General features: G+C 44.0%; 1 protein-coding gene across 2 annotated transcripts in view; it reads right to left on the bottom strand.

Annotated features, from left to right (window-relative positions):
- Znf608 (zinc finger protein 608) overlaps positions 1 to 10,664 on the bottom strand; it is a 108,781-nt gene extending 98,117 nt beyond the window's left edge. The window contains exons 1-2 of one of the 2 annotated variants that reach the window (XM_021638866.2): positions 10,365 to 10,664; positions 5,781 to 6,889 (exon numbers count right to left, since the gene is read on the bottom strand). In XM_021638866.2, coding sequence (XP_021494541.1) covers positions 5,781 to 6,692 — 912 coding nt within the window. In that variant the 5' untranslated portion in view covers positions 6,693 to 6,889; positions 10,365 to 10,664. Of the gene's footprint in view, positions 1 to 5,780; positions 6,890 to 7,978; positions 8,313 to 10,364 lie in introns of those variants that run through there. The other variant, XM_021638865.2, reaches the window with a different exon arrangement.
- Positions 10,665 to 12,684: the final 2,020 nt, after the last annotated feature.

The raw sequence follows: 12,684 nt of genomic DNA, 5'->3' as shown, positions 1-12,684 counted from the left end.
CAGACCTCTATGAAAGACCTCTTACAAGGCTGCAATCTGATCCTTACTTTATTTATTCTCCTAAACCATTACTGAAGCAGAGATTTCACCTGTTCCCTGTCCCTTCCAGATTTAGTGACCCAAGGCTCAAGTATGTACTATTCTCTGGTAACAGGCCTAGTAAAGGAGTGATCTGGTCCCTTAGTTCTGGCCGCTCCTTGATGGCAGGAGGCTGTACAGGTAACTTAGAACTAAACTGTTTAGTATTCCAGCAAACCCCTTGATGTTCAGATCACTGGCAAGACGAAAAGCGCTGGCAATCAAAACTCTGTTGTGTTAGAGTAATTACGACGACAAACTTCCCAATGCTTAATATTAAAGAATGGAAGAGCGTGATCCCTCCACCTCTCCTGCTCTTCCAGAGTGTGCTCAACGTAGCAATTATCTTCGTTCAAGCAGCAGAGTTTAAATTGCACTGAAACTCAATTATACCCATGACTTTTTTAAACATACACTTCAAACGGCAGGTTTCATCACACTCGAATCACTGAGCAAAATCTCTTTCCCAGCTTTTAAAAAAGAGATTTTTATCCCCCCTCCCACAAGACATCTTCAAATACAAAACTGACATCCCTGAAGCTTTGGATCTACTTTTTCTTTTTTTTTTTTTTTCTTCCTTTTTTTTCTGGCCCTGTGAATGAAGAAGGAAGGCTGAGCAATGATGAAAGACAAAAGGGGGTGCCCACATGATTTTAAAACAAACAAATGCTTCAACCTGCAGTACTCCCAAATGCCATTACCAACAAGCCCGAACTGCCACCACCTTCAAAGGGCAGAACAGGCACTCCTTAACAACAACAACAAAAACCACTCTATTTTGCTACTCTTAAAAAAGGCAAAGGAACTAGAAAAAGTAAATTTATGATTTGAGTGCTTGTGTCTAAAATAGCTTTGCAATTATCAAGGGCCTCTTAGACTGAGCAAGAATGCATTATGTGCTAATGACCACAACCAGGGGTCCCTTCTCCACTCCTTTGTCAGAACCCAAGCAGATACTCCCCTGCAGCTTCACCATTAACATGTCTGTTTCCTGTCAGCCCACTCAGAGATAATGTCATTTATCTCAGGAAGGCACAAGCACACTCATTAGCTCCAATAAAGGACCTCAAACAAAGGCCAGATAATGTTTTACCCAGGGTTCCCACTATATCCAGAACCAAGAATCCTCGCCTGTAAGAGTCAAAGACTCAAAAGTTATCCTTAAAGGAGCATGTGGTTGTTTATCAAGGATTCTGCAAGGTGGCCCTGAATGGCCTATGTATAGTAAACAGGAGTGGGCGGCACTATCACACAAAATTAGATTAATGAAAAGTGATGACCAGGGTTAGTCCTGGGGAGCCTTTTCCCCTCTAGCCTCCAGGAGGAACATTGACAAGATCATTTAGATCTTTGAAGAACTGACCTCCCTCCACCTCATTGTGAGGGTCTGTAGTGGTCAGTGGCTGAGTTTCTAGAAATCCTCAAAAAAAAAAAAAAAGTGGAACTGCTAAAAGAAATGTGGGAACATGTGTTTTCACAGTGGTGCTCGTATTACCTCAATTTCAACTTTCTATGAAGTACCAGGTGAACTTTTTTTTTTAAATAAAAAAAAAAAGCACAGACATAGTCAAAATTGGGGCAAATCTCAGTCATTCATTCAATCCCCGTGTTTCATGCTGGAAACGAAGAACAGATGGTACTTTCCATGTTGTTTGAATCTGGTTATTGAACACCTCTGTGGCTAGGGAGATTTCTGCTTAGCACTTTCGGCATTCATTTAATTTACTAACTATAAGACTGCTGCTTAGGAAAAAATAAGTCTTTATAACACTCTAATTAAAACCACCTTGCTCCCGAGCAATCACACTTGAAAGAGCATATTCTTCACCTTAGGACATTTGGACAGCCAGCCCCTCCCTGGCCCTTCTCCCCCTTTGCATTATGGGTTATTTGCCAAGTTATTAAAGTAGCGGAACATTATCACCTTTAGCTCAATCTGGGGCAATTGTGCATACCTTCACTTTTTTTTTTTCCTCCAGTAAACCTAACATTTCAAACGTTAAGCTCAAAATTCAACGATAGACCTGATCACACAAGTACCCCAAGATCCAGCCAGATACCTCTGAACAACTCCTCTGTCACTCTCCTAGGACATTTATGGGAAAGGAAGGAGGACCAGTGCTGACAGGAAGCCACCTTTAGCTAAATCCATATGTAACTTTCAGAACAGTACACTGTCCAGCTACAATGGACTCAGTTGTTTCATTAAAGCTAGTGACCTTCTGCCCTTTCATTCCATCATAGATCAAATGCACTCCCTAATTCACAGGACACACTATATTATGGGGGTGGGGACATAGCCACAAAAGTCATTAATCAAAACATGTTCTTAAAATGCTCACACTCACTTAGAGAATGTGTCAGGATTCCCTAGTGAAGTGTAAAAAGGCTTCTACAGGAGAATAAAACAAAATGAATGATGTCCTTTTATAGACAGGTCCATTTATAGACACCATCTTTTAGAAGACAAGGCCCATGGAAATGAAGAGTTTATAATATTACAGAAATAACCTTTCTCAGAGCACATACTGCATAGAACCCTAAGACACAACTGTCCTGCCTATGTCTTCCATTTATTTCAGTTTAAGTATCAACTGCTTTCAGGACTGTTTTTTTTTTTTTTCCTGTGTGTTTCCCAACAGTCTAGTGATTGAATAACCCCACTGAATATAACAGCACTCAATATAACTATTTCATCCAGCCCAATGGCTCCTTCTCTGATTAATCTAAACTGTAAGAAGATGAAGAGAGCTACATAAACAGCTTCAGTGCCTAGAAAGGAAGGAGGAGGAAGGCGGAGAGGCAGGTTTTAACAACCAAAAGCCAACCCATCAAATCTACTTACTCAGACATGCCACCGGTGGCTTAACCACAAAATGGGCTATAGAAATATAGCTCAAACATCTTGGAATTATGGTGTGTTTTGATTTTTTTTCACGTATTAAGGGAGTGGCGACTTTTACAACATACTTGTGGTTTCCACATAAAGGAGCCAGAACACTCATTGATTTAATTAGGCGTCATAAGGTCCAATTTATCATGTTTTACATGACTCTGTGTAGTGAAGAAACAGAATAAACAGACCAAAAATAGACATTTAAGCATGCTGTGAAAATTAACCAGTGACAGCAAGTCTTATGAAGCTCCTTTAACCTTTCTGTCAGGAAAAGAAATGATAACAACACACCTTAGCTTTTCAAATGTGCTTTCTCTTCACACAGGAACCACATACGATTGCTGCATTTTTACTCTTACTTTTTAATAACCTGGTTCTTCAAGCAATGTTGAACTTAAAACATATAGAATGTTAAAAAACAAAACAAACCAACTTCTCTAAAGATGTCTGGGATGTGAAACATTTTTTTTAAGTGAAGTGTGTCCTATTAAGTTTTTGCTTTTTAAACAGGCATCCTTCTGCATTGGGAAGTATTTTCTAAAACAAAGCCTAATTTGACTTACCCAATAGTTAGTGAAATTAGGCTTGCTTCCCTGCATGGCATTCATGCCAAAAATTTGGTATCTCTGGAGCCAAGGATGGACATATTAATAAGTGAATTGGGTGTATGGGGAGGACAGTGCTTAAGAAGGAATGTTTAAGATCCCAAGCCAACACTTCAGCGTGATAAGAGTGGCCAACACTTTAAGTCCCAGGCCCCTGAAACCATCCTAAAAGGATTTCTGGGACACTGTAGTTGCTGAGGTTGGTGCCTCGTTTCCACACGGCAGGGCAATGTTCTCTCTCTTCCCTCCCCCACCTTGGCTCCGGCCGTGACTTGTTTGCTCTTCAGTTATGAAATTCATATGATCCCATTTATACAGCTCTGCCTGAAGATGCCTTGCATGTGTGTGAATAATTTAGCCCTTCCATTCCTCACCCATTTCCCTCGGTGACTGGGAAGCAAAAAGAACACACACACACACACACACACACACACACACACAAACTAGAGAACCGACACCATGCACTAATCTCAGTTGCCATGACAGCAGCCTTTGAGATCCTGAAATGTTCTGATCGCCAGCTCAACAAAATTGTTGAATGTGAACATTTGGCTGGAAGATTAAAAGGCTAAGGGGAATGCAAAAGGGCAGAACCTCCCACATTCCCAGCAGCCAGTGGATCCAATCAAACAGCTCTGACTCCTTAACCACAGCATGGTGAGCACTGGATTAGGGCAATTCATCCAGATAGTTAAAGCAGATTAGAGCTGCAATTTGAAGACTATTGGCAACAAAAGTAAATGCCCCACTGTACTAAGTAATAAGAAGATTTCAAAGCGTCTTTTAGTAGAAATTATGTGAAACCACACATTTAAAGTAAGAAGGAAACCTTAGGGTTTTTTTTTTTTTTAGTTCATTTAAATTCATCAATGTAAATGGCTATCTAAGAGGATTTGGATTCAAAGAGTAATCAGTAGCCCTTTTGCAAGTTTGACATTGTTGGCTACACCTTTCTCTACCTCCATCAACGTTTCCAATCAGAACTTTATTCCTATGCGCCAATTTAAATGTTGAGTATGTGAAGTTGAAAGAGAAATGTGAAGCATTCCTTGCAGAAATAATTAGCATCACTCAAGCCAGAAAGAGAGTTAAAAAAAAAAATCACACCATAAAAGCATATTTAGAAGAAGTCACATTGCTAGACCACTTGATAGAAATACTACAACTGCATGCTACAACTTGTGGAACGAATCTAAAGATTAATTTTCACAGAAGCACCACTCTCTCCTCCCAACCAGCGTGCCTCGTGGACACATAACCAACAGTTCCCAGTCATTACCCAAAAGCAATTAGACCTAAGGCAAGCAAACCTCCTGCCTCCATGTCAAAGCAAGGTAACGCTGGGGCAGACTTTCCAGTACAGTGCCTAACCACAGACTTTAAGACGATGACCAAGGGCAGTGCAAGGATCCAAACGGCCTGAGTGAAGCATTGTTAAGGGCAACACGCACCTCTAGTGTTCGCTGCTGCCACCATGCCCCCTTTGGTTACAGCTTCACACTTGAGGAGCACGAGCCAAGCGTGTTGTCCAGTTCTTACAGACCTTCCAAGTTGCCCAGGCAAGCTAAATACCCAAGTGATAACATTCTCACGGCTCGAGCTAGAAAGAGGTGAGAGAGCAAAGGCAGAGTCCTCATAGCCACCAAAACCTTCACAGTTTGGCTGCAGAGTTAGAAAGTCAGTGACCAACACTCCTAGTCTGGAGTACATCCTCTGACAGAACTATTTTGAGGAGAGTAACAGAACAATGAGTCTAAATAACCCTCCACACTTCTTCCCGCAGAAGGAACTAGAGTCCTGTTCCTAAGGACACACTGTTGAGAACACAGACAATTCTCTTCAGGGAAGGAAACCAGGACGAAACTCAAGCTAGTGCAGTAGCAGGTTTTCTATTCAAAGCACACACGGACAACTTCTGGCTGGCCAGGAGCCCTTTCGAGGCAAATGGCACTTGGAACATCCAGAGCCTCCCACCCCCTGACCTTTCAAACGCTGGCACCACAAGCAGCAGCAGCAGCAGCAGCAGCAGACGCCAAGAGCCAAACATTCCACTCAGGAAAGCATCCGTAAAGGATGACAGTCATAGAAATCTCACAGAGAACCCGAAAGCACTAGGAAGTGTAAGACACCCGGAGGCACATCCCACATCCCCAAAGAAAGGCACACAGAGTGGGACACACAAGAAAGCGACCGTATCCTACCTTCTCGGTTTTCAGTTTCTTGATCCGTCTGTGGCTCTCTTCCTCCTCCTCTTCCTTCTTGACCAACATAGAGTTTCCCATGAGCGCGGAATCTGGGGCACTTTTGCTAACTTCCCCTGGAGCCCCGACACTGCCACTCCCGGCACCCCCACAGTGGAAGGGGCTCGCGCCACTTCCATTACTCTTGGCCCCAAAGCCATAGAGGTGACCACCGGAGGGGGCCTGGCCTCCGCTGCCATTCTGGTGGCCCTGCAGCAGGTCGTGCTTGTCTTTCCGGGATCTCGCAGCATCCTTATCCCGCTTGGCGCCTCGGCTGCTGTGGCTTTTCCCTGGCTTCTCTTCCTTGTTTTTCCCACAGGAGCCTGCCCCCGCGGTGGCAGCCGAGGTCCCGGTGCTGGTACCGTTGCTGTTTGGGTTGCCGCCGCCGCCGCCGCCGCCGCTCACACTTTGACCCAGCGCTGAATTCATGCCAGTAGCCTCTCCAGGGCGCCCTTGGACTTCCTGCCTCTTGCCAGTGCTGCTGATCTCGGGAATTCCATACAAGGCAGCAGAAGGCAGAGATTTATTAGCATCCTTAGAAGTTTTAGCCCTTTTCACTTTTGATTTGCTGGTCTCTTTGTGTGAATTCCCCTGGGGAGCCGAGGGCTGAACAGAAGCAAATTTTAGGCCATCAGCTAAGGCTGAGGTAGCACCGGTCCCGTTGGAGGCCGGACCTCCACAATCCTTAGTGTTGTTGTTGGTAGTGGTGTTGGTGGAATTATTCATCTCAAATTTCTGTCTGTCCTTTTCCAAATCGGCGTCCAGATCAATGATTAAATTTCCAACCCCGATTTCCCAATCATCGCCACTGTCATAAGTATCAACGGTATTTGGATCCACACCTTTTCCTGCAGTCGAAACGTTCACGGACATCCTGAAGATGAGCTCTCTAGATTAAAAATCCGATGAACTTTCCTTGGGAGATGAGGGGACATTCGTTTAGCTCCGCTGGGCTTTCTTTTAAAGGAAAAAAGAAAAAGAAAAAAAAGTCTTCCAATTTTCCTCTTCTCTTTCCTGCCCCAAGAATGTGTCCAGGGATTTCACACCCTTCACTCCAGGTCCAGCTTCTCCTGTGGAGGGGGGAAAAGTCGAATATTTCTTGTCTGGATGTTACCAGAATAGAAGGCGATTAATACTGGGGAGTCACTAAGGGGGCACAGGGAAGGATAGAGGGGAGGGGAGCTCCTTATTGTCCCCACAGTCCTCAGGTTTAGAGGAAAACAGCCAGACTTGAAAAGCAGGCCCCTGACAATAAGCATCTTACAGTAGCTAAAACGAAAATCCCTCTCAACAGCAGGGGGATAGGCAGTTCTTTAAAAGCATTAAAACATCTCCAAGGGTCAGATTCAAACCCTGAAAGGTTTTTGTGGATTTTTTTTTTTCAAGTTGAACATTTTTGCCAGGCACATGGGCTGTTTCAACCCCATGAAAAGATTCTGGACTCTCAGACAAGAAAAACACAGTGTTAAACATCCCTAAACATGCCCTGGCTCTTGCAGTGTAAAAAGAAAGAAAGAAAGACCAAAAAAAAAAAAAAAAAAAAAGAAAAAAAAAAAAAACAGGCCCTGAAAGTTCTCTGGGACTAGTGTTCAAAATGATGTCATTAAAATTTCCCTATTTCTAATTTTGTTATTTCTTCTTACAAATTGCCTGGACAATCTAGGTTTTGTTCTTCATAAGAAACAGGAAAAAAAAAAACCCACAACACTAGTCCCTCTTAGACACACACGTACCTACCACCCTCTTTCCCCAACAGCCACACAATTCTTTCTGAAATATGTACAGACCTCTTTAAGAGTATTTCTCTCAGTAAAAAGACAGCGTGAGAGGAAAGGTTAAATATCTGCCTTTTGAGGAAAAAAGAAAAATCCATCTAAACAGTTTTGCCATACCCCTGGGCCACAGAACTGCTCAGTCTGTTAAATATGGTGCTACTGACGGTAGGGAAACTGATTAAGACATACACTTAAGTGATCTGCGCCAAGGCGGCCTCAGTGACCACAAATGAGTGTGTGTTTGACAAAGAGCAGTTAAAACAGTTTTTAAAGGGATCAGCCCCCTTTTAACAGTTGATTGTCAAGCAAATAAATACACACACACACATGCACACACACACGTACACACACAGAAAGACACACACTCAGAAAGAGAATGCTTACCTTTTAATCCTTTACCATTTTTTTTTAAATTGGGACCGCAAATCAAAAAGCATTTCTCACTCCACTCGGCACAAGCCTTTGCCTCATTTTACTTAAACGCCAAATGATCAAAAAGGAAGAAACCAAGTAACACATCTCAGCCAAAATAATCACTCAGTAACATTATTCCAGCTCCCCATCCCCCTTTTGGCAAAAAACTCTGAAGTCCTTTTCTCCTTAAAAAAATGTGTCACTGTGCAGCTGGGAGATGCTTCACACACACAACCCAAGCACCGAAGGGTGTTTTTCCTCTTAACAAGCATTCAGAATAATAGGGTGTTGAGAGAGAGGGAGAGGAGAGGGGGAGGGGAGGGAAGAAAGGGAGGGAGGGAGAGAAAGAGAAGAGAAAGAAGAGAAAAGGAGAGAGAGAATTAGAGAAAAAACTTTTCCGAACTTCTCCTTCCGCCTTCAGTTGCAGACTTCAGAGTCACCGTGATCAGTAAGTAATGACCTCGTGTAGCAAACCTACAGGCGTCCTCCAGTAACGAGACAGAATGTGCTAACATCGGGATAAATTAGTGAAAGGGAAGAAAGAATAAGAAGAAAGGACTGAAAATCTGGGCTGGATTCCGCCTGTTAGTCGGGAAGTGGCATTTTTCCGCTCGTCCTGACATTTGATTTCTCCAACTAACTTAAGGAGGGGGTGAAGGGATAGGGAGGAGGAGGAGAACGAGGAAGAAAGGGTAGGTTGAGAAGCTGGGCTGGAGGAGAAAAAGAAAGGTGTGGAGGAGGAGGGAGCAGACGATGCAGGGAGCTGATAAAACCAGTTAGAGCAGCTTTCGCCCGGGGCGGGGGGCGGTGGAGCGGGGGAAAATAACGGCGTCTAAAAGGGGGCTGTCTTGGAACCCTGAAGGATGTGATGTTTTCCTGTTTTATGTTGTTTTTGAGGAAAAAAAAAAAAAGAGCCGAGTTCTTAGAATAGTCCCCGAGGAGGGGTTAAAATCCTCCGCCGCGCAAGCCGATCTGTCATGTGGTAATTCGATAATTAGAGTCAAAAGATTTTTTTTTTTTTAAGGCGACCTTTTTCCAGGACAATTTCTCCCTGTCTACACGCAGCAAACAGTGCGTCTCTATTTTTTTTTCTCCTCCCTCCACCTCTCGCCCACCCCCTCCTGTGTTTAGTCAGATGGCCTCGGAGCTTGGCTTAGTATTTTTAATTAGCTGGCGTTTGGAAGCTAAAAGCAGTAATGAATTGTTGATGGATTGGAAGTGGAGAGTCGCTTTGCTGGAAATGTCGGGGCTGGGAGAGGGGGATGGGCGCGTTAGCAGCACCAACCATCTAAAAGGAGCGATTTTGTTACAGTGCAAGCCTTTCACATCACGTGAGGATCAAGGGCTCAATTGGTTGTCGTGAGAACAAAAATGGTGACAAGCGTATCAAGAAAATACTGATCTGGTCTTTAAAAAAAAAAAAGCTGAAGGTTTCCCCCTCCCCCCCACGCTCCCCCCCCCCCCGCGCGCCCTGCAGTGGGCGAAGCTACAAGTTATGAATGTGAAACATTTCTCAGCCATCTAGGATCTCGGAAGTTAGGAAGGAGGGAAATGTAATGGCCACAAGAGCAAAGCAGATGTTTTAAAGAAACAGCTTATAAACCTTTCCTCAACTGATCTCCAATTTGTCGACTTTCCCGAGGGGGCCAGGGCTGCGGACGCCAGGGGAGGAGGGGGAGGGTGCCTCAGAGCTGCTGGGATTTTAGGGACACCCCCCCCCTTCGTGTCTTAAACAAAGAAAAACATTTTGCTAGCTCCCAAACAGGGTCTTGTAATAAACACACCATTGTTACTATTTGTGGGTTTGTTTGGGTTGGGCGGGGCTCCCCCCCCTTATTTTTTTTTTCTTCCTGCTTTTCCAAGAAGGTGGAAAATGGTAGTTATAGTCATTACATGTAATGGATGAATATTCCCTAGTTTACTATTAAATTACTGAGCAGGAGGATGTGACAGGAGAGAAATCGGCTTGCTCAGCCCGGGTTCCCATTTGCTCGGCTCGGTCTGGGCGGGGGTCTGCTCAGCTCCGGTAGAAAAAGGAAGGAGGGGGGAAGGCAGGCTAGAGAGCAGACACGGAGGACCAGGGCGTGTAACTGAATCACTCTTAGTCTCCTTTGGGTTAGAGCCCAAAAGGTAATTTACTCTAAGTTAGCCCAAGTGCCCAGTCAAGCTTAATTTGTCTACAGAAGTTACAAAGTCACCCTCCACTGAATAAAATTCACCCTTCTTGGGTTGTTCTAAATGCAAAGCCAAACCCTGTAACTAGTTCCTCATTTCAATGCATAAAACTCGCACATTCCCCTGCATGAACACCCCGCTTAAAGCGCTAGCTAGCAACACACCACGCAACCGTACTTACGGTCTGTATGGGAGCGAGTTGACCTTTTCCTTCTAACTGCATTGAGTGTATTTGGCTGCAGCCGCTTTATTTTGGAAATTATAATTTCTTCAATTTTTTTGTTTGTTTATTAAAGATGGACCAGCAAATGTCACAGACCGTCCCGTGTATTTCTTTTATAAAAATAAAATAAAATAAAAACAACAACAACAACAAAATAAAGGAAAAAAAAAACAGAACACAGAAATCCCCCTGGTGCACACACACACACACCAAGCTTGTTCTGGAACAGTGGAATCAGAACTGAAACACAACACACGCACGGGGGAGTGGAGCCAAAGGAGCTCTCAGCCTGTATACCTGAAAGGGACTTTTCTTTGTTCCCAATGCCCTTTCGCAGCGGGCCAATCGGAGAGCAGCTTTTATGAAACCGGGCTCTCTCATTGGCTAGCTGCTTTCTCTTGGCTACTGTAGGGGGTTGAGATATACACACGTATAAAACACACACTGAGCGCGGGTGGGGGTGCGGTGGGGGGTGGCAGTGCAGACAAAGCGTTTTATTTTCCAAGCAGATTGGGGTTGCGGAACCTCCCGCAGGACGAAGGGAGGAGGGGAGGGGGGGAATGGGGCGCCCATTTCAATTACTACATCATTCACATAAAACACTTATTTATTAAAACACATCTCAAGCAGGCTGCGAAGAGAGGATGTCGGTAAATGCAAGTTTGATTGTGTTATCTTGGGGGAAATAATGTATGTGATCGCTCGGTGGCAGAGGGAAGCCAGCTGAGCCACCGGCGCCGAGCGGGGACGCCGCTCCGTGGAAAGCCACGCTAGCGGTTTGCTGTTTGTCCCTTCCGTGTCCCAAGGACTCGGCAGCCCAGATCTGCAGCTTCTGCCTCTCAGCCCTCCCCACCACCTTGCCCTTCCTGCAATCCTGCAAAATCTCTCTCTCTTTCTCTCTCCCTCTCTCCCAACCCCCCTCTTCTGACCCCCCCTCCCTTCCTCCCTTCCCCCCTCTCTCTCTCTCATTAAATAAGAAATATCAGTGGGGGGCGTCCGGTGGTGGGGGAACAAGTAACCCTTTTGTTTCCAGGCTTCGGGTCTGAAAGCACTGAAATGTAGACCATGGAGAGCAAACCTACTGAATGGCTGTCCTCAGATTAGCAACAAATATCTCCACCTCAACTTCTGTAAACAAACACACAAACAAATAAATAAATAGAGCAACGTTAACACCTCGGACCAGTTTTATTAAAAAATAAATCGGTTTGCGGAAAATAAAATACCCCAGGCATATTAACCCCTTAAACAGCCCCCTTTCCTCATTTTATCATCTGGATTACCTGTCAAAATTATTTTCTCCAATCTTTTACTCTTACGAGGGCTGTCGGGGGAGGAGGACAGAAATTCTAAATTCTCCTGATGCTGTGCCCACAAATCACAAACATACAAAAATGTTCTCACTTTTATGGTAAGACAAATGCAGCCTAGTTAATGGGACTCATTTTCCAGGGCAGGAGGCTAATGTAAAAACAACTCGTTAATATGTTTAAGCTAATATAATCTTACATATTAAGCCTTTAGAACATGGTTTATTTTTAACTTTGCCTTGTTATTTTCAATTATTTTAGGAGCTACAATGTGGAGATTTTAAAGTCACGTAGTCTATGAATTTTGAGAAACCTATTAGAACCCCAAGTTTGAAGGAGCAGGTAAAATTGGGATCTTCGCCTGACGGTGGGGGTTTTAGACATGCCGTAGCTTAGGCAAATGGGCGCGCAGGGTAAATGACATCTGGCAGAAGGCAGCTATGATGTAAATAGTTCTTGGTGACTCTGTGGATCAATAAAAACATTTATGCCACATGTTATAAGTAATGGCTATTGACTAATGTTTGTGTTTTTAATATATTTAGTCCATTTTAAAATGCCAATTAGTTGTTTCACTGCCCTAGATGAAGTAGACAAGATGTTGCAAATAGTAACAAACAGCAATTTCTGACCTTTATTGAAGCAAGACAGAGAAAGAGATCGGTAGGAATACTTAGATCACCCAAGCTCCTCTCTTACTCAGAATGAAGTTCTACATTAACAGATAATCGGAGCAGATTAGATATGCACCGTCCTCTCATCTTCTGCTTGAGCTTTGATGTCTGGGTGGTATTTTTGACAGTCCAGGTTTTACATTTGTGTATGGCTCCTTGGTAACAGCACAGTACCATATGGAGAGCCATAACTTTTCTTCTTTTAGAAGTGTGGTTCCTCAAAAGACCAGCTCAAGCTTGTGTGCTTCCTGTGTCCCTGGGGTGTTGTCTCCATTTCAGGCTATGGTTACCCCT

This window comes from Meriones unguiculatus, chromosome 2 (genome assembly GCF_030254825.1).
Source record: "Meriones unguiculatus strain TT.TT164.6M chromosome 2, Bangor_MerUng_6.1, whole genome shotgun sequence".
Lineage (NCBI taxonomy): Eukaryota > Metazoa > Chordata > Mammalia > Rodentia > Muridae > Meriones > Meriones unguiculatus.
This window is presented reverse-complemented; position numbering and strand designations above follow the sequence as displayed.